General features: G+C 53.0%; 8 protein-coding genes across 8 annotated transcripts; 4 read left to right on the top strand and 4 right to left on the bottom strand.

Moving 5' to 3' along the window:
• Positions 1 to 651: 651 nt before the first annotated feature.
• Z519_07521 (uncharacterized protein) lies at positions 652 to 2,295 on the top strand (the record flags this gene model as incomplete). The annotated part of the gene is made up of 2 exons (XM_016765254.1): positions 652 to 1,508; positions 1,605 to 2,295. 2 exons carry the CDS (start codon positions 652 to 654, stop codon positions 2,293 to 2,295), a joined length of 1,548 nt encoding a protein of 515 aa, XP_016618223.1.
• Positions 2,296 to 4,327: 2,032 nt separating this feature from the next.
• Z519_07522 (uncharacterized protein) lies at positions 4,328 to 4,727 on the top strand (the record flags this gene model as incomplete). Its single annotated transcript, XM_016765255.1, has 2 exons — positions 4,328 to 4,456; positions 4,593 to 4,727. The coding sequence occupies 2 exons, from the start codon at positions 4,328 to 4,330 to the stop codon at positions 4,725 to 4,727; spliced, it is 264 nt and encodes an 87-aa protein (XP_016618224.1).
• A 922-nt stretch (positions 4,728 to 5,649) lies between these two features.
• Z519_07523 (GTP-binding protein ypt2) lies at positions 5,650 to 6,432 on the bottom strand (the record flags this gene model as incomplete). The annotated part of the gene is made up of 3 exons (XM_016765256.1): positions 5,650 to 5,987; positions 6,050 to 6,317; positions 6,403 to 6,432. 3 exons carry the CDS (start codon positions 6,430 to 6,432, stop codon positions 5,650 to 5,652), a joined length of 636 nt encoding a protein of 211 aa, XP_016618225.1.
• A 1,320-nt stretch (positions 6,433 to 7,752) lies between these two features.
• On the top strand, positions 7,753 to 9,854 carry Z519_07524 (uncharacterized protein; the record flags this gene model as incomplete). The annotated part of the gene is made up of 3 exons (XM_016765257.1): positions 7,753 to 7,769; positions 7,822 to 9,483; positions 9,599 to 9,854. The coding sequence occupies 3 exons, from the start codon at positions 7,753 to 7,755 to the stop codon at positions 9,852 to 9,854; spliced, it is 1,935 nt and encodes a 644-aa protein (XP_016618226.1).
• A 1,320-nt stretch (positions 9,855 to 11,174) lies between these two features.
• On the bottom strand, positions 11,175 to 14,165 carry Z519_07525 (uncharacterized protein; the record flags this gene model as incomplete). Its single annotated transcript, XM_016765258.1, has 1 exon — positions 11,175 to 14,165. One exon carries the CDS (start codon positions 14,163 to 14,165, stop codon positions 11,175 to 11,177), a length of 2,991 nt encoding a protein of 996 aa, XP_016618227.1.
• Positions 14,166 to 18,929: 4,764 nt separating this feature from the next.
• On the bottom strand, positions 18,930 to 20,073 carry Z519_07526 (uncharacterized protein; the record flags this gene model as incomplete). Its single annotated transcript, XM_016765259.1, has 3 exons — positions 18,930 to 19,295; positions 19,343 to 19,427; positions 19,661 to 20,073. 3 exons carry the CDS (start codon positions 20,071 to 20,073, stop codon positions 18,930 to 18,932), a joined length of 864 nt encoding a protein of 287 aa, XP_016618228.1.
• Positions 20,074 to 20,682: 609 nt separating this feature from the next.
• On the top strand, positions 20,683 to 23,223 carry Z519_07527 (uncharacterized protein; the record flags this gene model as incomplete). Its single annotated transcript, XM_016765260.1, has 5 exons — positions 20,683 to 20,704; positions 20,756 to 20,818; positions 20,881 to 21,470; positions 21,522 to 23,057; positions 23,131 to 23,223. 5 exons carry the CDS (start codon positions 20,683 to 20,685, stop codon positions 23,221 to 23,223), a joined length of 2,304 nt encoding a protein of 767 aa, XP_016618229.1.
• A 632-nt stretch (positions 23,224 to 23,855) lies between these two features.
• On the bottom strand, positions 23,856 to 25,238 carry Z519_07528 (uncharacterized protein; the record flags this gene model as incomplete). Its single annotated transcript, XM_016765261.1, has 3 exons — positions 23,856 to 24,336; positions 24,481 to 24,731; positions 25,107 to 25,238. 3 exons carry the CDS (start codon positions 25,236 to 25,238, stop codon positions 23,856 to 23,858), a joined length of 864 nt encoding a protein of 287 aa, XP_016618230.1.
• Between the last annotated feature and the right edge of the window lie 259 nt (positions 25,239 to 25,497).

Consider the following 25,497-nt stretch of genomic DNA (forward strand, 5'->3'; position numbering starts at 1 on the left):
AAATTGTTGGGGACGATCATGATAAGTCACGGAGTCCTTATGCCGAGAACCTTTATGATGTCGATTTTGGGTTTTTTTGCTGCAAAGGCTTTGCCGGTTTGAGGGGTATGTGGTACGTACCCTTGGTATCTGGTGCTGGTGCTTGAATTGTTGCCCGAGGCTGATTCACATGCGGAGAAAGATTGGTTTGGAGAGCGCTGATTGGCTTCATTGCCACGACAAGGCTAGCGAGAAGTTGGAGGCCCGAGGACAAACATCGCGATTCTATTCCCGCGGTGTCGCCAGTGATATCCACCAAGCCACGTGCAATCCGTTACGGCGAAAGTCCGTGCTACTCAGGACTGCCGTTCTCTTCGATCACATTGTTTACACTCTCTACAAACCTCTCATAATTGGGGAATTTGGGGAAGTCTGGGGCTCCTGAGCTCCCCGCTGGTGACTGGTCCACAATCTCGAAAATGCAGATCCGCCGGATATTGCAAGTCTCGAACTTGCGAGAATATGATTAAGACTCTCGTGTCGGACGGCGGGATGTCCCTTCGAGAAGCTTGAATCTCGTATCTCTTTCTCTGGGATAGGGCATTTCCCTCTCGAGTTTCCTTAGACTGTTATTCCTTAGCTCACAGGGCCTTTAGATCGGACGCGACAAAAATGGCCAAGGGAACAAAATACAATTTTCTCATCGTTTTCTTTGTTGCTCTGGGCAGCTTCACCTATGGCTTCAACAGTGCCATCATGGGCCTTGTCATTGGCCTGCCAGCGTTCTTCCAATATTTCAACATCAACCTCGACGACACCCAGGGCAACCAGATCACGGGTGCTACCAATGGACTCTACTCGGGGGGAGGCATCCTGGGTTGTATCTTCGTGCCATGGCTCCTAGACCGCCTCGGTCGTCGCCGAACCATCCAGGTTGCAGCGGCTCTCGCAATCATCTCAGCAGCACTGCAAGGAGGCAGCGTCCACATCGCCATGTTCCTGATCGCCCGCTTCCTCAACGGGTGGGCGGTCGGCATGCTGGACACGTCCATCCCCGTCTTCCAGTCCGAGATCTCTCCGGCTCGCCAGCGCGGACGCATGGTTGGTGCCCACGGCGTGCTGATCGTGATCGGATACAGCTGCGCCGGTTTCGCCGGGTTTGGCACGTACTTCGCCACTCCCACCGTCAGCTGGAGACTGTGTCTGAGTCTGCAGATCGTGGCCCCGCTGCTGCTGTTCCTGGGATCTCCCTGGCTTCCGGAATCCCCGAGATGGCTCATCGACCATGATAGGCTGGAAGACGGCTTCCAGGTCCTCCGCAGCTTGCACACGCGGCCCGAAGACCCGGACGAGATCATTGCGCGAGAAGAATTCCTCCAGATCCGCAGACAAATCGAGCTCGAGCGCGCGGACAAGTTGAGCAAGAGCTGGGGCGCTCTGTTCAAGAAGCCCAGCCTGCGGAAGAGATTGATCTTGGGATTTGGCACACAGTTCATTGCTCAGAGCACCGGTGTCTTGGTCGTCAACAAGTAGGTTGCATATCCTCTGCGAAAATACCCGCCACAGCCGAAATCTGCTGTGTATAGATTCCTGCTTTGAAAACATGTGCTGATACCCTCGTACAGCTATCAGATCTTGCTGTACAAGTCTCTGGGTATCACCGGCTCGCTGCCTCTGCTATTAAACGCCCTGTACAATGGTCTCGCCGCACTCATGAACTTTGTCAACTCGTTGTTCCTGGATCGACTTGGCCGGATCCGGATCATGCTTATCGGACTGATCGGCTGCGCCTGTTCGTTGATCTGTTTCACGGCCATGGTCGCGACGTTCGGGGGCACATCGAACCGGGTCGGGAACGGCTTTGGAGTGTTCTTCTTGTTCCTTTTCGTGTTCTTCTATGGTGGGACCATGGACGCCACCTCCTACGTGTATTGCAGTGAGATCTTTCCGACTCCGCTCCGTGCGCAGGGTACGGGGTTCAGTGTCGCCGGTCTATTTACTGCGACCTTAATTTACACACAAACCGCGCCAGTCGCGTTTGCGCAGGTCGGGTGGAAGTTCTACATCATGTTCATCATACTGCCTCTGCTCGGCGCAGCACTGATGTGGAAGTTCTTCCCGGAGACGAAGCTCCTGACTCTTGAGGAGATATCAAGACTCTTTGGTGATGAGGTCGCTTTAGATATTAATCAGCTCAGCACAGAGGAGAAGATGGCCTTGGACCGTGAGGTTGCTAAAGGTGTTCAAGGAGTGATCTCTGTCGAGGTTGAGAGTGGCGAAAGCAAATCGCCCGACGATCGGGTTGAGGTGGTCTAGAGTCGGGTCAGGCACTCCACGCATACCACATAGAGAGAAGGCAAACATGAACCGTGTTTGTATTTTAGATGGCTGCTCAAATATAGACAGTGCTGGAAGTAGTCGTGCAAGTGGTTCCTCCATCATATCCATCGTTGATCGGAAGATAAAGGTCGTCCTACATTGCGTACCCTCACGGTTAACGTGAACGACATGGTCGGCGACAATATCTCGAACCGCTACACTTGCGCTCTAGGTTGACTTGGCCAGGAGGGAACAGCCCGGTGAGCGAGAGACGGGCCGGCGTTGCTAGGTATCAATCTCTGGAAATGTTGCAAAAAGTCGACAAGATAGCATCTCCAAAAAGATTGTATGCGGAATTATGGGATATAGATTGATTGACCATCAATATACCAAACCTGGCCAGCTTGAGAAGTACATCCTGCTTTGCGTCCTGGGATCGAATCTGTCATCAGGGAGTATTTGTACGCTATTATTCCTTGTACGGGGTATAATTCTTGGCTCGGTCTGGCTTTAATGATCATCCGAGAATGGAAATTGTAGAATCTATTATCGGGTATTGTTCGTTCGATATGTCTAGCCCGCGGACACCATTGGCATTTTGACTTTGAATGATTCGTCGAGTCAACGTGGCGCTGCGTATAGATCATCTCTTGGAGGCAGATGGCAGACTCCAGGTTAAAAGCGAAACTTCCAATACCATATTTGTAACAAGCAGAAGAAAGGCCTCGCAGCCAAAGCCGTTTGCGGAGGCGTCCAGATGATCCATGGTAGCTCAACGTCGACCGGAACCGATTATGAGCTCTCTCAGTATGAGCCACTGGCAACCGTCAATGTCAAGCTTGAAGTACCTGCGTTGCCTCTGTGTCAGCCCGGTGGGAGCGTCTTCTTTGTCAACTCCATCGATCTCTTGGCCTTGATCAACCAGGTCTCTGGCTTGCTGAGTATGCGCTGCAAGATGTTGCCGTTTTGGTTGCCGATCTTCTCTCGTTTGGCATAATGAGACGTTGGCTGAGACAACACGGCAGCAGGTGAGGTCGGGACAAAATGCCGCAGGTTGATGTGTTGATGCCGTTAGTACTCAGACTTGCCTTCACCGCACTTTGTTTTTGACGACATGGACTCCACTGGTGGCACCAAAACCTCGAGAACATGACTCCATGGGAGGCGGGTCTCGGATTCAGCTGAGGCTGTCCAAGCGTCGGGGCTCGTCTCAGCGTAAGGCTTCTACGGCCCTCTCGAAACGAAGTGTGCGAACGGGTCTTGAGAGATGGTTGCCGAGGGTACAGCAAAGGAGTTGGGCGTTAAAACATGGAGGCAGCTGGATGGGTGCAGAGGGTGAAATGACAGCGCAGGCTGAAGCGTGGACGATGGTTGGGTTGGCAAGGAGGGGCAGATGACAAGCGTCAGGCAGCGAGTGTATCCCAATCACTGTCATTTGAAATTGCGAGATTCAACCCCACCAAACCGCCTGCACCATCAGACTCACTGTTGACTGCCTCACGCATTCCCTCTCCTTACCTCTTCACTGCACCCCAACTTGCTCGGTCCTCATCACTGCAGGCCAGTTTATCTCATCCTAGGTCCTCGTCCTATATTTTATCTGCTCCTGCAACGCACACCTCGGAACGGGCCCCTGCTCCAGCCTACCATTGCCCATCCTTTCATTGACTTCTCTGCCGACTTCTCTTCCATTTCTCCTACCAAACCCCGTCTATCACAGCACCATTCACGGCCATGTCTTGGCAAGGTGAGAGAGCTGAAATGAAGGGCCATGCAGCGTTCTAGCACATTGGAGTATTTGCTAACCCGAATAAATCAATGTCACAGCCTACGTTGATTCAAGGTAGACTCAACCCGGAAGCACACATTCCCCCCATCTCGAGTCAATCCCGCCTGTACCCAACTAACACATGTTTATCTGACTCACAGCCTCGTTGGCACCGGCCACGTTGACAAAGCCGCAATCTTCAACGCCGAGGGCAACTCCGTATGGGCTTCTTCGCCAAATTTCACCGTGAGCCCGCCAGAAATGCAAGAGGTTGTCGGCGCGTACAAGGATACCTCAGTGCCCAAGAAGGTCCAGTCCACGGGACTACACATCGCAGGTCAAAAGTACATTGTCATTAAGGCAGACGAGTCAAGTTTGTATGGAAAGAAGGTGGGTTCTGGATTTCCTTTTCACTATGGTCAATGCGACGTTAATTGAGCGACGGGGGTTAAGCAAAAGGATGCGGGAAAGGGGTATACGGGAGCGTTGAGCGTGGGCTAATAGTTATTGAATCGGCGGTGCACAGGGTCGAGAAGGCGTCGTCATTGTCAAGACAAAGCAAGCACTGCTTATCACACACTACCCGGAGACGATACAGCCCGGTACTGCGGCCAACACGGTCGAGAAACTCGCTGCCTATCTAGTCAGCGTGGGATATTGAAGGCTAAGAAAAGAAATATTGAGGCGAGCCAGAAAATCACTCCGTACAGTGCCACCACACTCTCTCACTTCCTCCCACTACATGCCGACAGGTGGTGGCCTACCTGGAGACGCGCGGCAAGATGACGGACACGAATACAAGGATGGCCCGACCGACCGACCTGGAATCGGTCGGTCAATTATGAATGAGTCTTCAACCGGGGGCACACGCACTTCAAGAGCATAACATGGAGTATTGAAATATCCTTCCTTGATATTCTTTTCTGCTAGTTTTCAGCCCTATCCTCCTTCTCGCAACGTCCCTTCTCTTCGGCGTTACCGAGCACAGTCATCTATTAGACAAAGCACCGGATGAGTGGGATGCGGTAGTACATCATCAGTTGCTCTGCGGACCAAAAACAAAGTCTGATTTGAATGGCACAGCTCTCTACGTGGTTTGTAACGAGCCAAGGACTGTATAAACGTTCCGTCCTGATTCCTTCCCTCGAGACGAAACTCCTTTTAGCCTCAATCCCAATAGTCCTTTCCAAACGCCGCAAGTCAACTGAACCTGTCCCGTGGCAAGCTGGAACACATGGCACCCGTCGCTCGACAAGGACATTAGGGCCACCGATGAAGTGCGAAAATCTGAATGGAAGCATTGCCCCGAATATTCTGGACGATCACGGCTCTTCTCATACGTCCACGCAGGGCGACGTGCAATAGGTTGGACAGCGGGATGTTGCTGGGGGCCCAGAACCGCTCGCATGGCGAATAATAGATGGTTGTGAGTAGATCGCTTCCGTCAAGTCGAAGGCAGGCCTAGATGGCTTCGGCCATGCATTCGTGTCCTGCAACGCCTTCCTGCTGACTCGTCTCCCACGTGGTGTCGTAGTCCCGTCCGAGCGAACGACCTCTCGGTGCTCTTTCTCTCGCTATTTCCTCTAACAACATTTTCCACCCATACCGCCATTCTGGTTCTGGGCGACATTAACGCCTCCACCAACACCTTGTGCGCCAGCTCCAGGGCCACCCGACTCTTTCGAACTGTCAATCAACCGCTTCTTGATGTCCGAGGCTAACGAGTAAAATGCCTTTTCGATGTTGATGTTCGATTTGGCGCTGACTTCCAGGAACGGGATGCCCAATTCGTCGGCGAGTGCTTGGCCTTGTTCCGTGGAGACCGCACGTTTTTCTTCCCAATCACACTTGTTGCCGATCAAGATCTTGTTAACACCTTCGCTGGCGTGTTGTTCGACATTTGAGAACCAAGTCCTTATATCTGTTTTCAAGGGGAAGTTAGACACGCCATACGGCTCATGGTAGATCGGTTGTGGTTCATACTGTTGAAGCTCTTTTCGTCCGTCACATCGTACACTAACAGGATACCCATTGCGCCTCGATAGTATGCAGTAGTGATTGTTCTGAAACGCTCTTGACCTGCTGTATCCCATATTTGCAATTTCACCCTCTTGCCGTCTAAATCAATAGTCCGGATCTTGAAATCGATGCCGATAGTTGTGATGAAGCTAGGAGTGAAGCTGTCTTCGCTGAAGCGTAGCAGGCAGCACGATTTGCCGACGCCAGAGTCGCCGATCAAGAGGAGTTTTATCTGGAGGGCGGAATTGGTTAGCAGCGAGCTGCAGAGCGGTGACGGGCTGGGCAAAGACCCAGTCCTCGAGGCTCATGGGACGTACTAGAAAATCGTAATTCCGTTGACCCGCCATTGCGGAGGTGTGAGGACTGAATGTAGGGGTAGAGGAGTTGATTTGGTATGAGGTTCGTACGTGACCGGGAGAGACCAGTGAGTCGCCGTTACAGGTGGCGGTTCTGTTGACCAGGTGTCCCGCCAAAAATCAGTGCGCCTAACTCACGACAACGGCTTGAAGAAATCGACCGAGCGGTAAGGGAAATTGACGAATGGCTGCGAGGAAGGAAACCAGAATATCGGGGATGAGGCGGCTCTAGAAGTCGATATCGCCTGTCAAGCGTCAGGAGGAATGGGTGTGGAAAGAGAAAGATGCGACAGATGATGTCGCTCGGATGCGGATGTTGGACGTTGGATGTCGGGAGCGACCTTTGGGGGGAACGCAGGCGATGACAATTTTGCTAGGTCGCAGAATGGTCAGAAGGTCCAAGCCTCCCAGCCCGAAGATGCGCGGGATCCCGGCGACATGGCTGGAAGCGAGGGAAGCGAGGGAAACGAGGCCGCCTCCCTGGTGCCTAGGGGAGCAGCTCAAGGGAAAGACCGCCCAAGTACAACGCCTCTTGAGGCCTGGTGGCCACTAAGCCCCGGAGTTTCCTTTCGGTGGCCCCAAATCCCTCTACCTAAACCCAGTTCTCACCCAAGTCTCAGTAAGATGCCAAACCCTCTTCCTTTGTAGGGATACTCCATAATACCTCCACAAGCGCTCTACTAACACCCAGACTCCTATTACGCACATTCATAGCCTTGATAGATTTGGACATAGAATCTATGCATAGGACGGACGGGATCCAGAAACACATTGACAGCACACTACAGCGGCCACAGCGACCTGACCTGTGGCAAAGATCCTACTATGTTCTCGAAGACTAAAAAGATTTTGTTGCAGGACTTGAACAGCGATACGCTTGTCTTAATTCCGCGTCGTCCAAAGACACATGGAGAGACTGGATGGCAAGGCTCCCCACCATCTACCTCGTATGTACCAAGGATTGCCAGCTCAGCCTTGTTCAGCCTTGTTCGGCCTTGTCCCGCATCGTGAAGGGGGCAGGATGTTTTTGACATGACGTCATTTCAAGCGAGGCTTGACATTTGTTCCAGCCCATTCAGTGACTGCTCTGGCGTGAAGATAGCTGCTCCGTGACAGCAGCGCTGTGTGGCATCCTTGTTTTGACACTGAAATCAATCGCCATTTCCCCGAGGGACACAACATCATCCCGCTGAGTACTATCCTCCACCCAATGGAGCGCTCAGTATGATTGCAGCGACGTCTACTATCTTTTCAGACTGACCATGCTATTGTGATTTCAGACGAAGATCAGGCCGAAAACTGTCTGTAAACATGACGTTCATCGACGAGTGAGCGCTCCTAGACCCTATGCTTGGATTGTCTTGTCTGACTTGTCACAAGTGACCTGCGACGAATCGATGCTGCCTTGGACAGATTCCAGCTGAAGGAGGCGGAAGAAAGGGTGTCCGCCGCGACCACCGAGGGAGAGAGAGTCACCGCTCCACCCATCGAGGATGCTCGAACTTCCGAGCTCAAAGCAGTAGTTAGAGCATTATCGACGACTTCGGGCTCGAGGCCGCTCCTACGTCGATCTAGGTTGCGCAGCTTGCTTGGTCAACTTACCAGAAAAGAGGGGGAACAGGTGGTCGCTGAGACGATTACACCAGACATCTCAAATCTTGAATGGATTGCAACGGGCAAGGCTACTGCTCAAGTCTATGGGTTGATCCTCAATTCCCTCTTGGATCGAACGATTCCGTTAAGCGAGTCCATCTGGTACTGGGACGATATCCTGGGATCTTACCCAAATATTGTCCTCTATACAATTCAGACCTCGCCCATAAGATTCTGGCATCAGGCTAAAGAGGTCTACGCCGATGCGCGACGGAAGTTCGCGCGAGGCCATGATCTCACGGCCTCCGCGAGACAAGCCACAAGGACCGTGACGGAGGGTTGGCGCGAGTTTTATGGCCTGGTTCAAAACAGCATACGAGAGCGTTCTCTTGCCCAGGCTCAAACAAAAATCCTGTCACCGTTTTCGATAGCCCGCATGGAAGTACGGAGGAATCTAGAGCGCATTCAATATCTCAGAAAGTCCAGTGCCGGAGCAATTGGCAGACTTGTAAGGGAGTGTCTTGTCTTTGGTGGAGCCCCCGAAGAACGCAAGCAAGGGGCCTTACTCCAAGTGCTGGAAGCGGATGAAGATGACTGGCAGACTACGATAGCTCGAGCGGCCTATCTACTAGATATTGCCACAAGGGCTCAAGATGATGTTGAAGAGTTTAGTTTCGACCCGCAAACAGCCTCCTCAACAGAAGTTGCCAATCTCTTGGTCAAGATTCTCGATGAGCGCCTTCCAAAACAAGAGAGAGAGGCGCACAGCATGCGATTACAGTATGGGAAACCGTCGAGATTGGTCCGTTACTGGATTCCCGCCGTGGGCCTCCTCCTCTCAGGAAGTACCCTGCTCCGAATACTTGTCAATCGGAAAGCCGAAATTGTCCAGTGGTTCCGAGATCTAGGCCAAACGACCGTCGACTTCTGGACAAACTGGGTCATTGAGCCGACGAAGAAACTGATTGGCACGATCCGCCACGATGAACAAAGCGAAATCGCGATCCAGAGCCGCGATAGTCTTCGAGCCGACCGTGAAAGTCTGGAGCGGATGGTGGTTGATTTTGCCATTCAACATCCGGATAAGACGGGCACCAACTTCACGGAAGCACAGATCACAGAAATCAGGCGGAAGGTGAAGGAAGGAGACCTCACCCCGGTCTTGAGGGCGTACGAACGCGAGATGCAGAGTCCCATCAAGAACGCCATCATGGGCGATCTGGTCCGCACCTTACTCATCCAAGTCCAGAAGACGAAAGTTGACGTCGAGGTCGCCATCGGTGGAATAGATTCTCTACTCAAGAGCCAAGAACTACTGTTTGGCTTTGTCGGAATCGCTCCGGGAGTCCTGATCTCCTATTTCTTGTTTCAATGGCTGAGGAGCGTGCTCGGCGGTCGCAAAGGCATACGCCAGGGCAAGCAAACGGGCGACACAATTCGTCTCATCAGGTACATTATTACATCCTCGCGATCGAGTATTACCCTCCCTCAATCCCATCCCCTTTCTCCAAATCACACAGACAAGCAAGTCACACTCTCTAACTGAGGAATTTATTCTAAACAGAAACATCGACCGCACATTGACCTCCTCGGACCTAGACCTGATGGACCAAGGAGGCATTATCTCAGAAGAAAACCACGGCTTCCTCCTCTGCCAGACGCACCTGCTGCGCCAGCGCGCCGCCCAGGTCCTGCCACGGAGCGTGTGGAGGGAGTTCCTCGAGGATCTGGGCGATCTGCTTGACGTCAGGCAGGGCGTCAATCGCCAGATACAGGTCGTCAGACGGATCGAATGGGCCTATGCGAAGTGGTTGAGGTGACGTACAAGTACTCCATGCAGAGGGCATGTTGTCATAGCAGTTCCTACGACGGGGAATGGCGGATGACGACGGCGCAGTAGCTGTTGCTACGACGAGGATAAGAATCAGGGTGAGGACGAGGAGATAGAGACAGAGTCAAAGACATACTTTGTAGACGAGTGCAAGAAATACAAGACCTGTGTCTGTACTTTCTTCTCTACCACCGTCGTCGTCATCCGTCATCACCGTCGTCTTCGAATGTGACAAAGGGGAAGTCCCCTCAGGCTCCCCGTACAGCCACCATGCTACCCCCCTAGTCACCGCGTCCGAGTACCGCATACGTGTGGTCTGAGATCCGAGACCTAATTCCAAGAGAGGAGAGAAGGGAAGCCAAAAGAAGGAAATAGGAATGACTAACTATAGGTACTGAGTAGGTGCCTAATAACTAACTAATATGTTCATGATATCGTGACGCGCATTGAGAGAGCCCTCGCTAGGAGTGATAATACTGGCCCATATCCGGGTATCCAAACTTTTCCCTCGCCTACTTCCCATTCCTTTCCTTTCCTATTTCCCAATTTCCCAATTTCCCTTTCATTCCCACTCTGCTTTTCCGTGTCCTTGTCGCTATGCTTGTCCTGTTCCCCTTTCATGTGACCATCCCTGTGCGCTTTTCCTTGTCCCTGTTTCGGTTCCTTGCCCCTTCTCCATTGAGTGACCTATCCCAATGCTTTCCATCCAAACTACTTGCTCGTCTGCGCCCGTATCAACCTGCGTTCCCCACAAAGACCGTCGGTGCATCACACAACTTGACTTCTCCACCTCCTCGGGTAGTCGGTAGGCCTCATGCCACAATTTTCTTTCCTCCTTGTCGCCCCAAGGCACCCATCTCTTGCCCAATTTTCGGTCTGCTCTGCTCTGTTCAATCAGCGTGCTGGCCTCCAACTTGTCTGTCGAATTAAACAAGCGAGCAAGGGAGCAAGCACACCACTCAATAAAAACGCAATTTCTGTCTCTTGATATGTCCATTCTTCTTGTCGCCGTTGTTGATTTCGAGCTGAAGGTTGGCTGACTTGCCTTGGTGTGGTAGGCATCCTGTAAGAGCCATGGCACAACACACAGGATTGAGTCTTCGCTTTTGGGCCATTAGACCTTACGTAGATTAATCCCCCTCGTATGCAATTTCTCCCCAATTCCTCTTTCCTAAGCGTACACATACAATCGTATAAGACGGCCGTTAAACGTAGTTTCAGTTATGCAGAAGCCTTGTGAAATGGGGAGTTGTATCTTCCCCGAGATTCCTTCATGTAGCGGACGGGTCCGAAAAGGCGGCCTTATTTTTCATTCTTCTTGAAACACCTCCACCGAGGACCGCCGGCTCGAGCATACCTGGCTGAATCTCGTCCAGAACACTTCGGCCGTATAGTTTGCTGCGTCCGACTTCCGGCCTAACAGCGACATTCCTTGGATGCAGGCTTCTGCCTGGGTATACAGGTCTTGATAGTCGGTATGCGCATGGACCCATTCGTGGCCCGGATTGGTAGGGTTGTTCCAGCTCGATAGCCAGGTGAGGAAGACCTTACATGCACTTCCCATTGCGCGGACGAGGATGTCGGTCCATGGCTCGGTGAGGATGGCGCTGCCGTTGCAGACGAAGTGGAAATCCGGGTTATCCGGTACGGACGGCTTGTGTTCGGACAGCGATGCCTGTGCGATTTTGGCGATCGCTACAGCGTTGTCGTGTCGCAGCTCTTTGATGAGGTGGAACTTGGCACGCAGCATGCGTTGCGGCTCCATTGTCTTCTCCTCGCGGTCGATCTGCGAGATCGTGTCTGCCAGCAGGAGGCATCCGTAGTGCCAGTGGCCATCGAGGATGACATACCATGACTGCACGTGGGGGTCGAGGAAGTTGTGTTGACTTACGCAGTCGTTCATGAACGGTCGGTATGTCTCATTCCACTGTTCATAGACCTTGAGCGCGTCTTGAATGCACTTCTCGAGCTCCTGCGGCCGGGTTCTGCGAAACGCCAGCGTCTGCAGTTGTGCCACTTTGCGGAACATGAGCACTTTGACCGGAATTGCTTCTTGAAGGACCAAGGCCGCTTCGTCGAATGTGCAGGGCCACCGGGGCTGTGTTTTCCGAGGCCCTGCCCACTTGAAGCTCAATAAGTAGTCTCCCCACAGCCCGCGCTTGTCGTGGTCATAGTCCTGATTTTCATTGAAAGGCAAATACTGGTCATGGCCGCCCAGGCCAACCCCATCGGAATCGCCCACATCTTCTCGAATCATAGCGCAATCCTCGTCCCCAATAACGAGTGGACGCTTGCTGATGGCGGACGAAGTTGTATCGCACATGACACCAAGCCAGAACAGAAGGTTGAATGTCTGATGGTCCTTGAGGGCAAGAGCACCCATCGACCCGTGGCCGTAGTTGCCGTTGGCTTTCGACCGCAGCCGCCGATAGCGCTCAATCTTGCGTCTCCATGAAAACAAGTTTCGGACTGCCGTCTCGAGATAGATAGGCGGTGACGCCAAGGCCTCGAGATCGCTCGCGTAAAAGGGGTTCCATTCTTCGTTGACTATGCTGTCCATGGCGGGGTCGGCGCCTTGCGAGACAGGTTCATATAGAGAGGAGTTGTCGGAGCCTCGACGGCTGTTCGTCGAAGAGTCCGCCGGCGAAGTCTGTGCATCTGGCGTCGATTTGGCTGTGCCATCGATAGGTCTCTGTGTAAGGGCGAAGATCATGTACGCAAGAATTACCTTGAAGGAGTCGATCTCGGAGCTGGACTGGATGGCCTTCTTCGCATCGTGCCAAAGGGTTTTTTGGATCATCCGTTCACATTCGCTAGTCAGCATCGGATCGTTGGGTCGCCCTGATCGTGCAAACAAGCCCCCACTGTGAGTCTTGAAGGCCTTCATTTGTGACATGCCTTCCTTGCTCTTCCAGAATGAGTTGTGAGAGCCGTGTGACCATTGACTGGCAAATGCCATGATCGCCGCATTCAGGGCCTTTGTAGCAGCACGATTTTCCATGGGAGACAATTCGCGTCCCCTCAAGAGAGAGAATGCCGAGTCCAAGCGGCAGACGCGGGAGAAGATTCGATTGTCGCCTAGACGAAGCGCAGCTTCCTCCGCCGTTGATGCGGGACTTGCGTGCGGAATGAGGTCTCGAAGCTCGGTCTCGTATGGACAATTCCTTTCCGTTACCCAACATGACAAGGAGTTCTCAAAGCTGTCGTGGTAGATGCGTAGCAGCCCACTTGCAATCATGGCTTTCATTGCTGTGTCGGCGAAACGAAGTTGGCCAGTCGAAAGGGGAGCCGAGTTCTGGCGTCTCCCATTTGACGAAAGGGCCGAACTGTTTGAGGGGACCTTCGATCGTGTGCTTTCGGGTGATCCTCGATCAGTGGAGGCCGAGTCGTGATAGCCATGCGGATTTCTGGCACGTTTGGCGCGCTCTGTTGTTGAATAAGTATTGGCGGCGTCGTCTTCGCCGCTAGTTTCGGAACTGATCGAAGTCAGACTCGGTGACGACCCGATCTTGGACATTGCATTGCTAGAGTCATTGGAATTGGAGTTGGATCCCGGAGAAGTAGAAGACGAATCCCGGTGGACGAGGGGAAGATCATTCCATCGATTGTGGAATGCACTTTCTCCGAAGACCGAATGATTTGAGAAGACGACATCGCCGACGACAGTCCGAACAGGAGCAGCTGCGACCTTCCGCATTGATGCAGTCGAAGGGGCAGCCTGGCTGCCGTTCATGTCTCGACGGTAATGCACGTCAGAAACAGACGGGCAGTCGGCGAGGGGGCCGGTCCTGACATAGGTTGACTCGCGGGACTCTGTGGTCCCATTTTCTCCGGTTTCTAGGACCGTGCTAGAATGGAAGCTCTGGGAGGTGGACGCGAACTGAGAATAACTAATTGTATCTGAAAATGATGAATAACCGTTTGAATATGGAGGTTGAAGGTTCGTCTCGGGCGCCGTTGCTGGGTTGGTGACGCATTCGGGTAAACCGGTCGATTCCAACTTCCTCTTTACGCCCTTTGGCAAGCCTTGCAGAGGCAGCGTGCGAAGCCAGTCGAAGGTACAGGTCTTGCTCGTCCTTGCACAATTGGAGCAAGCTTCACACGTCGAGGCAGACGAGTCAAGTTGGTCGCTCTCACGGAATGGAAAGTTGACCACTCTCAGGGCACCCGCGTCGCATGCTCGTCTGCTCTTCCGGCACTGGTCACAGGCTTGATACTGTCGACGTGAAGTTTTGGAATAGCCAGCAGTAGCGGTTGACCCAGCAGCATGGACTGCCCGGTCGGAGGCGACTGTAGCCATGGTCGATGATGACGAGGACGGTGACGACGATGGAGAGGAATGAACATGCTCTGTGTCGTCGGCGGTGGAAGACGGAGAAAGAATTAAACTGCGAGGTTCAGTGTTGTCGCATCGCAAGAAGCGGAGTCGCACAGATCGGGACCAAGGCCAGACCAACTCTTTCTCCACCAGCAGCCCACGGCTCGATGGGCACGGCGGCACCACTGCTCAGCAGACGCAAGGATGCGAACTGTTGCGTTGTCGGTGGACACGGTGCAACCTGGGGAAGAGGCGCAGGGGCGAATGGGAGGGCGCAATCCCCTTCAGACCGCCACTAACTCTTGGAATTACGGATGATGGGACGCTCCGAGGGTCTCAGAGCAGGGCGGGATTTCTCGATGAGGACGTGTGCTGCTGGGCTGTGTGACGGTGGACAGGGATTGAAGGGATGGAGGATGGGAAAGAGGATGGCCGACGGCTGCGAGCGGGGGCAGCGAGGGAGCTTGAGACTCGAGAAGAAGGGTGAAGGGTGGATGCCTCGAAGAGGTCGCCTGGGTTGTGGTTTCCCGGCTGCCTTGGGTGCGTCTAAGCGCTGCAATTTGGGTTGTTGGCCAAGTTGGCGCTCCTGCTTCTGGCGGACGTTGATGGAACTGACGGCTCTGGCGGGTGCTGCAAGTGCTGCTGGTGGGAGCCGGAGGTGCCTGGCCAGCTTGTTGGAGCCTAGCGACTGACAATAATCATTAACCCTGATGATTATTTGCACTGGTCATTGTCCGTCGGTACCGTTAGCTGGCTTACTTACTTAGCGGCTTAGCTCCCTTGGCTCACTTGGCTCCCTTAGCTGGGCGACTAATGGCCGGAACACGAGCCTGTTCAGCCTTCGACGCCTCCAGAGTCCACGGCCCCAGTATCTCGATTCTCCAGCACCTCCACCAGCAGCCACCAGCCCATCCGCCCAACTTGTCAGAAGGTAGGTACAACTGCCATGGCCATTGCCCATGTCTCGGTAGCCGTCCCCATAATTAATCTGCCCTTCAATTCCCCGCAGGAAGTGGTATACGACGAAGACGGTGGGTGATTACCTAGTCCCTGCTGGCTGAAGACTTTTACTGGCCTCTGAAAGATTGCTTATACTTGTAGGGCCATTCAGCTACCGACCACCTACCTACTACCCTCCTTCAGGCGTCATCACCCGACCGCAGACAGCGAGCAACAAAAACAACAGGCTGACATTGCAGGCCAATTATGCACTTCGTCCGGGTCCCAGCAACTAGCTCAAGGGAGTTGCCGAGTTGTGGGGGAGGGTCTCGGGTACCCTTGACCTAGGGGGTGCCCAGTGGGTGTCCTGTACAAAATGAGCCTCCCTTTCTCCCTTGCCTCCCACTCTCGGCCTAAGCTAGGCTGCCTTACCCTTGTCCCCCGCCGGACTGCCTATTCCAGAACCAGGGAAGAACCAGCATCGCCATGGCCACGACACAGTCCATGTTTGGCCTGGCATGCGACAAGGCGTCAACTGGCCCCAAGGAAAAGATGAAAAAGGCACCCCTGGTCTATGGCAGATGGTCTCCATCATGCACAATGCTACAACGAGACAGATGGGCCCAAGGCGAAACAGGTACAAAGTACGGAGGATCGAGTGCCGAGGTTTGTTTACGACGATTTCCAGGGGGAACGATCGCCCCAGAAAAGGGCAAAAGAGCCACGTCGACAGGTCACATAATGGCCACATCCATCCATCACGCTGGCCAAAGCATGAGAAAATTGGGAACGAGACTGCCAATGCTACCCTAGTGTGGGACTCCAGTCAGTTTTGAAAGACTTCGGTTCTGGCATCTTCCTTCGACTCACGGTGCGCGAGACAGGTCTGTGCAAAGGCAATTCTTGCTTCAGCGCCTGGTCCGGTAAGCCTTTCGGGTTAGTTGCGAGCTTCTCCTCTTGGTTACCACGCAAAAGTGCCTTCCGACAAGACGATCCAAGAGTCTTGACCGACCTGATAGACTCCTCCAATGGCGACAGTTGGAAGCTCATGATACGAGTGATCGTCACTTCGCAATGATTCCGATGGGATACCCAAGTAAGTCATACATTTTGCTAACGTCAGTGTTAGCAAAATGGACCCGGCAACGATAGGACCCCTCGACACTAGCGCCCTTTCCCCCCCCCACCAAAAATCTACGAGGTACATCAGCCCAGCCTCGCTGTCTTCAGAAGATGCGACCCTCCAGCAGCACAGACCTGAAGATGACGGTCTTGACAGGGGCTTCATTGGTCTTGACTCATCCAGATACCATTCCCCACTGCATGAAACTTACCGGAACTCCAATTTTCACCTGCAAGCCGCCAGACAACTACCACGTACCATCTGCAGGAACTTTTCTCCTTGCATCAAAAGGCAAAGTCCACATGCCAGAGACCGGCTCGGTCCATATGGTCGTCCTGGTCTGAATTGTTCTCAGCCGCTCAATGTAGATGAAAAGCCACGTTCGACTCAAACTCGGTCACAGCCATTTGATCAGCGATCCTGCGGTTCCTATAATGTTTCTGCCGCTCCAACAATGCCCCCTTGGGTGGCATGCTCGTGTTCTCATGTAGCCGAAGCCGTAACCGTAGGGACCTTGGGTAGGCGGGAATGAATATACGAGCAGGCCGGATATCTCACCCTGTTCCGACATCTCTGGTTTCAGCCAACCTCATCCTCGAAGTGGACAAGCAGCACGTAGGATGCATCGGGCTTCCAGTACGAGTTACAAGTCTGCAATTCCCAGATTTCCATAGATCTTGTCTTCAAGGAGTTCGCCTCCGGTCGACTCTGCTACAGTAACTTGTAACTTGTAGATTGCTGCTGCTCCATTTCGATGCTTGTCTCGCTAAACAAGGTTTTGATGAGGGCACTGGCGGTCGGGTCTCGCTTCAAAAATTGGGAAAACAAGGATGAATTCAGCGTCGGATCCCCTTCCTTAGGGAAGTTAGCAAAGTGAAAACGCCCCCTAGCCATCAAGCTACCAGGATCCCATATGGCGAGCCCAAGTGCCAATGCCGCCGTCCAGGACACACATTGCCCATGCAAAGGTGTTTTTTTACGCTGGACACCCAGTTCGAAATGATAAATGAAGGTAGTCCAACCTTGGCAGCTGAGACGGAGAAAACAAAGCAAGTAGTTTGTTCTGTCAATACTAGGGCGTCTATCCAAATAACGGAGGCCTTGTGATGGCTGGAGAGGAGGGGTAGACCACCTCAAGGAGACTCCGGGAAAAATGACCCTGCCCTCGTTCTGCCAAAATGCATTGTCTGGTCACAGCTGAAAGAACGATTGACGGAGCGCCATACCGGCCGAAAGTGCTGGGCCGAGTTTGTTGTCAAATTCCGGCCTCTCTTTTGCATGCAATTGCTTGTTCGCACTGAAGGCTATCGGAAGATCAGACGTTCCAGCTCGAGGACTTACTAATGTCTCTGTCGCAAGAGAGGGGTCCGAAAGAAGGTAGTCGAGCCTGGAGAGGCCGAATTCTGGAATGGGAATCTCCCTAACAACGATAGTGCGCTGTTGTTGTTATTCAATCCTGTGTAGAGAGAGATCTTGTTGGGCTTGTTGAATCCAAACCAAGTAGCTATTGGATATAGCTTGTGACTGCATGGATTAGTTAGTCTCTGGATGGCCAAACGTATCGGAGAGGTAGGGGTCAGGCTTGTTAAACCCAAGCAGCAACGAAGCAAAGACGCCCTCGACACTCCCGGGGTTGAAGTTGCTGTTCTTCACATTAGCAACGGTACGTTGACCGAAGTATTTCCCTGATCACATTGTATATTGGCTTTCCGGATCAAAACGCCGAAGGCTGGCGGCGCCAGCCAGGAAGATTTTCACGCACGCTGGGTCTCATTTTCGATCGACCGCAGCGCCAACTTAACTATATATAACTGGTGCTCTGAAACCTCTGAAGTGATTGTTTGGTGGAAGAATTGAGGGATGGTCACCCCTCTTAGGAGAGAGCAGAGTGCTGAGACGAGCGTCTCAGCGAGGGAGATGCCGTTATCTCGAAATTTGATCCTTGGCTTTGTCGATGGAGAAATGTAATCAGCGAAGTTCATTGAGCGTTGAGACGAATCACTTACTCGACGCTGGACTGCCTCATAAGCCAGATGTGATTCATATGCAAAGAGTAAAACAGCTACGCAAACAAATGACATTAAGAATGGCTCCGTGGGGTGGCCTTTGTAGGGCTGGGGACAAGATCTGCTCTAGACCCAGAAGGACGTCGTGTTCGAGCTCTCTGCTTCTTTCCCAACATAGCAATTAAATCTGAGACTGCGCCATCGCGTAGCAGGTAGATATTCCTGCAACAGCATCGCTTGCCAACATGGGAAGATGGGTAGTTGTTAGCTCATCAACAACAGCTCGCAAATCAGAATCAGGACTCATAGCGTGAAGTGTACTTGCTATAGCCTACAACGAGCAATGACAAACCCATGTCAGCGCTGCGAAGGTGAAGCATGACCTCAGCAGCTAATTCTATGATGATGGTGCGGTCAGTCAAAAGCTGAAACAAATAAGAGTTACCTAGGTACCAATCTGGACAACTCACGTTTCTCAGCGCAGGGACTTGCACAACATGACTGACGATGTCTACAGTTGTGGAGTCGAACGACTCCCCCCAATGGTTCGAAATTGCGATGCAAGTCCCATTTCAAAAATTCTCGGGCCAACAGTTCTAGTTTCCCAGTAGGAATGTATTGAGAATGATGGATGGCATATTGCATGGCATTGTTGGGATCACTCCGGCCGAGAGAGTCTCACGTTTTGACCACACCGTTAAATTTCTCGGCCGGCGCAAATCGACGGATCCTGCAGTCAAGAGCGGGAGCAGGATCGTCGGCAGTGTCATAGTCGTTTGAGCGGCCAAAGATGTGTATTGCGATCTCTTCATCTTCCCAGCAAAGGATGCTATCATCCAGCCACTGATAAGTATCCGTCAAATCCCTGGAGAAAAGTTCTGGGCAAACAATTTGTACAAGAAGAGTCTGCCAGCAGGAATGTTCTGGTGTCGTACCGGATGCCGTGAGCTTGATGTCAGCGAAATTGACTCGCGCAGACAGCGATATGGACAGAGTGGCCCTCAAGCCCAACCGCAAGCAGGCCAAGCAAGCCCTACTGATCTTCTATTGTCAAAGTTAGCTCAGAATCAATATAAAAGAAGCCGACATACTCTTTTGCGGACGAAGTCGCACCGAGGGCAAGGACTAGTCCATCGAGGAGTCGGATCACAAGCTGCCCGCAGCAACTGTTGAGTCCTGTATTGTATTGCGATTTGAGTAACGGCCGAGAGCACTTGCTGCATCAGATTTTGTTGTTGATGGAGCCGGTTTTTTATATCCTGGTGTAATAGTTGATGGCTCGCCTGAAAGCGTGTCATGGCGCTCGAAGTCTTCTCGGCAGACACAGAAATTTGTATGGAGCAGGCTCTTCAAGATAAGGCGTCGAACATTGGTTGCGATGCATAAGGTCTAGACACTGGTTAACCTACAGAGCGGCAGCATTCGGAAGGCTTCCAAGGCTAGATTTCACATTTTTCAATTGCTCACGTAGTCCCGCAATCTGGGGACTTTTCATCGTCGGACCAACCTTCGATGCTCTCGCTTGGCTATCGGGTTTCCGCCTGAGAAGGCTCCGGTTAACAACATTGTCAAGATCAACCAACAGTTTCTGAGCTCGGTTGAGCACCTCAGAAAAGCTCCTACGCAGGTTTTTTGGTATCTGCACACGAGTGGTGTCGAGGATGTCTCTGCCGGCGGCAGTTATCTTCTCGAAGTCGGCCAGATCACCTCGAATAGCTTTGATTTCTTCATCTGCATGTCTGAGTCGATCGATCTTCTTGACAGCTGCACCGGCCGCGCCGATAACAGCAATCAAACTCGCGGGGACTGAAAGAGGATCCATAAATTGATTGCTGAGAAGCGATTGAGAGTGAAAACAGTTAGAAGGGGAGGGAAAGAATTGGAAATCGTCGAGAGAGCAAGAAAGGCATATTTGCACATCTCACGATCGTACCCTTGACGGCCTTGCTCAGCCTCCCACTCAGCCAAGTATAACGCCCCCTCAATAGCACTTTACTTGTAGAGAATGCGATTGAACGTTCGCCGCAAGAGGCCCCCAGTAGGCAGCCATGGGCGGTTGTCGGGCGTGGCACGCTTCGGCAGCAAGCAAAGGCCGTGAAGGTGGCGGCTGGTGGGCTGTTCAACTGGTCCTCGCATCTTTGGAAATGACCGTCGCAGCTGGCGAGCTGGCGAGTTGGGTGCAGTTGGTGCAGTTGTGCCGGATCAACAGTATTTCCGAAAACCCGAAAACATTTTGTCGCAGGCTTGGAATCGCAGGACGTGAACAAGTAAAACCACTCGTCCTAGAATCACTCGGTCTATAGGGTTCTGCTTTGCGCTCTCAGGCATTCCGATGCAAGTATCCTACATGGACTTCGCCCACCCGAGGGTTAACTGAATAAAGCGCAAACACATCTCAACTGTTCGAGGAAGCCTTGATCTTTTACAGAAAATGTACAACCCGCCTTACCAAGGTTGGTCTGCACAATTACTCCCACTCTAGGCAGAAATTGACATCTGAATAGTACCGGGGCAGTATGGCGTGCCGGGAGACTATGGGAACTTTCCTGGCGCACCACCTGGAATGGGTAGATCGCCCTCAAGTCCCGAGAACAATTGAGACTTACGATACTGACGGGTTTTTGACCAGGTCCTCCTCCTGGTATGGCAGCTCCAGGCATGGGCGCTCCCCCTGGAATGCCGCAGCAAGAGGCTCATCAATCAGTCAGACCTGGCTCTTTTCCTCCCAATTTCCAGCCACCCCCCAACATGCCAAATATCAATTTCTCTGCACCTGTCATTCGCCTAGGAACCTCGGGACCCTCTAAACCCGACGGCCCCGGAGGTCGAGATGATCGAGAAAGAGGCGGACGAAGGCCTGGACTAGGCGCGGGGACGGGTTCAGAATTTCGTGGCGAAAGAGACCGGATAACTCAAATCCAGCCACCGACGAAGGAAGAAATCATAAAAACCCTCTACGTTGGTGGCATCACCGAGGGCGCCGGAGGAGATGAGGGTATCGAAAGGATATTGAATGCTGCAGGAAGTCTACGGAGATGGGTCCGTGCTACGGACGCCGATGGCAAGCCTTGCAAGTTTGGTTTTGCAGAGTACGAAGACCCCGAAAGCCTCAGTACTGCCATAGAAGTACTAAGGGATATTGAGGTTCCTGTCAAGCGACAGACTGCAGCTGAAGTGGAGGCCACCGAGGACGCCGAGGTCGAAATGTCAAAATTAATGGTACATCGAATTGAAGCAACTTTGGACCTTGTTGTACTGACATGGGTGCAGGTTGTCGCTGATGACAATTCACTAAGTTACATTGAACAGTGGCAAGAATCACTGGGTGGGAGGGATGCGGATCAAGTACAAATGCGACTTGATCATGCCCGAAGTGCGTTGGATGCTGTCATCAAAGATCTTCGCAATCCCACAGCCCCAGCACAGAAAGACGAAATGTCAAACATTGACCGAGAAGGCGATGTTAGCATGACAGACGGGGCTCAAGCAGATGGTGCGACTGGAGAAGTGGTCACGATTCCCATCGCCATTGACGATGAATTATCCGACATTCCAGCAGACATGCGTGAGACTGTCGCAAAGGAAATCGCAGCATTCCGGGATCGGAGCAATCGTCGCGATTTGGAGCGCCTAAAACGGGAAGAAGAGATAGAACAACAAGAACGGAATCGCATGATGAATGGTGACCGCTTTAGTCGTCTTGCTTCGCCACCTCCTTCGGCACCTGCTGGACCTGCCGGCACGAATGGCATACCAGTTGGTCCAAGAGGAGCGCCTGCCGGTCCAAAAGGCTTTGGCGTGCAAATACCTAGAGAGTACCAGAAAGGCGTTGTTTTGGTAAATGGAACGGCAGTCAGTGGAGCCTCTGCATTTGAAGACGAAGACACCGACGCAAGCGACGAGGAACTTGAGCGGCGACGTAGGGAGAAAAGAGATGCGGAGCTTGAAAAACAATTCTTGGATCAGGAACGTCGATGGCTGAATCGGGAGCGGTCACGGACAGAAGCCGTTGAACGCGTAAAGAAACGCGAAAAAGACGAAGCAGGCCGCATGGAGGAGGAGAAGGAAGCAATGCGCCAACGATTGCATGACTGGAATGACGACACCGAAGCTTCCCGCAAGACTGAGGAATACTACGCTGATCGGAGCATGTGGATCCGTAACAGAGCGGGCTTTCGCCAACGTGAAATCGTAAACGACGATGCGGATCGTGCGGCCGAGCAGCGCGAGCGAGCTCGAGAACTCCATCAACGTGAACGGGTGGATGCCATGGCAGACGATTTCCTCAGTCGGCAAGAACAAGAACTGCTCGTACAAGAACAAGATCGGGAAGAGGAAGAGCGCGCACAAGCCTCGCGCCGTGAACCTGCCCGCTTCAAGCTATCCTTAGGGGCAGCAGCACAGAAAGCGGCAGCGCAAAGCGCCTCTCAGACGGTAAAACGCACGGTTGCAGACGTGGAGGGTCTCCTTGAGGACGAAGAGGAAGAATCCAAAGCCGGCACACGCAGAACGCTCATACCTATTGAGTACGACGCCTCGACAACAGCTGGCATGTCAGAAGAAGAGCGCGCCCAAGCGGCTCGCCAGCTCGCTGCGGATATCCCTAACGACAGAGAGGGGCTTTGGGCGTGGGATGTCAAGTGGGAGTTTGTGGATGAGAGTATCATTGAAGAGCGGTTGAAGCCCTTCGTGGAAAAGAAGATTGTCGAATATCTCGGTGTGCAGGAGCAGATGCTGGTGGATGTGGTTGTCAATGCTCTGAGATCCAGGGGCAAGCCGCAGGATTTGGTAGGAGAGCTCGAAGGGGTGAGTGCTCCGTGTCTTTCTTTGAATCTGATCTCCAAATGTGCAAGAGGCTAACATGTTCCAACCTCGATAGGCTCTGGACGAAGAAGCCGAAGTCCTCGTCCGCAAACTCTGGCGCATGCTCATTTTCTTCTCAGAGTCCGAGAAGAGAGGTCTTGCGGCCTAGCCCTAGACGGAAAGGGATGAACAGACGCAGAAGAAGCGCCTGTCTCAGTCGCCGTCCTGCATCCTCAAAGCTCACAGATTGCAAGCTTCAGTCATGGACCCGTTCCGCGCAGCCGTCTAGCAGATCATCACTGCAGGAGGGTACCATTCGTCCTCCATGTGTCAGTCCTTGGACTGTGGAAGGCATCGGTGCACGATAACAACATCGGCGCCAATATCAGAGAAGGTGTCGAAGCAGTCCCCTGTCCTCACTACTAGGGCAGAAAGAACGGGTCTTGAGACAAGAAGATGATCTGTCAATCTCACGCGATGCACAAACCGCCTCAACCCCCCTCCCTCTCTAATCAATCTGCTCGGCATCCCGACCGTGAGCATCTGGAATCATTATTCTTGCCAAGTCAAGCTGTACAATATCAAGATGGGTCATATGATATGTGTTTTTTATGCCACCATTCAAGAAACTCGGTCTCTTCCGCCTCCATGCTTCGACCGTGTTTACTACCCAGTTGGGCGATTTTCGCTCGCGCTCTTTGCAGTTGTCGTGGCTTCGATCCCCTCCCTTCTTTATTTGTTTTCGTTTTCGTTTTTTGTTGGTTCGCCTGCCGGTCTATCTACCTACCTCTATGGACACTCTCAATCATCATCGCCCCATCCGCCCAACTCTCTCCCCACATCCCCGACATTCGGCCATCCAAGCCCTCCATTGCTCGCGTCCAAGCCACTCCTGCGGACCATGTCCGCGCCACAGAACTCGACGCACCGCGCAACAGCAACCTTGACGCCACGCAGCACGTCCTTGATGCGCCTCATCTTGGGATTCTCGTCGTCTGTGCCCCGCGCGCCCAACACCCTCCCCAGGCCGCGCACGTGCCAGAGACTCGGCCCGCGCAGGCCTTGACACGTGATGCTCGTGAAGGCCACGAGCTCCGTCTCCAGCGCCGTCAAGGCCGCGAAGTCGCTGAGGTACAGGCCGTAGACGATTGCGAGTTCGTGCAAGCCTATCTGCGCCCGGTGCGGGCCGAAGGTCTCGAAGATCCGCGGCCACAGCGTGCCGTAGATGGATGTGATGGTTTCGATGCCGCGAGCGTGCAGGGACGGAAGCGTGATGTCGGACCTACAAAGACGAAGCGTATGCTTGTTAGCCAAACTGATCTCAGGGCATATACAGGAACCTGGGCCGTCCGACCAGGTTCCGAGGGATGGAGGTATGGGTGCATGAGATGGGATGGGGATGAAATGAGGAATCAATTCTACGCACCACTGTCGCAGATCCAACTCGCCGCGCTCCTGCTCTCCTTTCCCATCGGTCTGCCTCCGTGCGAGGGGGATCAACCCGGAGAGGACTTGCGGCGCACCAATCAAGACGATCTGCTTAAGGAGAATGTCACGGAGCCGGTCCGAGAGTCGGGACCTAGCTTCGGACGTCGAGAAGGACGCATCGTGCGCAGTGATGTACGTCCAGAAGTCTGCGAGAAGCTGCGGTTGTGGGGACACCGAGATGACAGTGGCCTAGGTGCGAGGGGAGACTGTTAGAAGAAACCATGACTGGAAATATATGCTTGTCTTCAACCCAGAGGGAAACTCCGAGACGGAGGAATGTTAATGCTTTCTTTGCACCTCAAGTGTGCTCGAAGAAGCCCGGATCCCTCCCTAGGCGAGGCGAATGCTCGCCCGAGCCCCCCACCCCCTCCTTGGGGTCGCAACGAGCTCGACCCATTCGCTATTCCATGCAGATTGTTTCCATCCCCACAACTTCGCAGAACGCAAAAGGAATCTGCTGAGTCTCGCTGTCCCAACGCAATAGACCCAGCAATATATTCTGTAAAAAGCCATCGAAACAGGAAAAGAGCCAGGACCGGCAGCGAAACGACAAGTTGGACTCACGATGATGATGTACCAACTCTCCACGCCCATCTCTTCCAGCAGCGACTCCTTCACATCCTTGCACAAATCTTCCCATTGACCCTTGGTTGGCGATGCCGATACCGATGTTGAGTCACCACCGTCAGTCGACATTTTCCTGTTCGGTACGGGCCCAGATCTGCCAAGAAACCACCCTGTGGAAGAGGGCAATGAGCGTCCCTTAAAAAGGTCGGGTCAAACGCCGGAGAGAACCTCGTATGAAAAGAAAATCGTCCCCTCGATGGTTCATTCAACCTTGCGCAGAGCTAGATTCCCTCGCCTTGAGCGGCAGGCTTATATAAACACAAGTCTCATGAAATGAAAGCGGGAACGAAACAAATTTTTCATAAGCTCGGGGACCGGCGAGAAATTA

The sequence above is a fragment of the Cladophialophora bantiana genome (assembly GCF_000835475.1).
Source record: "Cladophialophora bantiana CBS 173.52 unplaced genomic scaffold supercont1.11, whole genome shotgun sequence".
Lineage (NCBI taxonomy): Eukaryota > Fungi > Ascomycota > Eurotiomycetes > Chaetothyriales > Herpotrichiellaceae > Cladophialophora > Cladophialophora bantiana.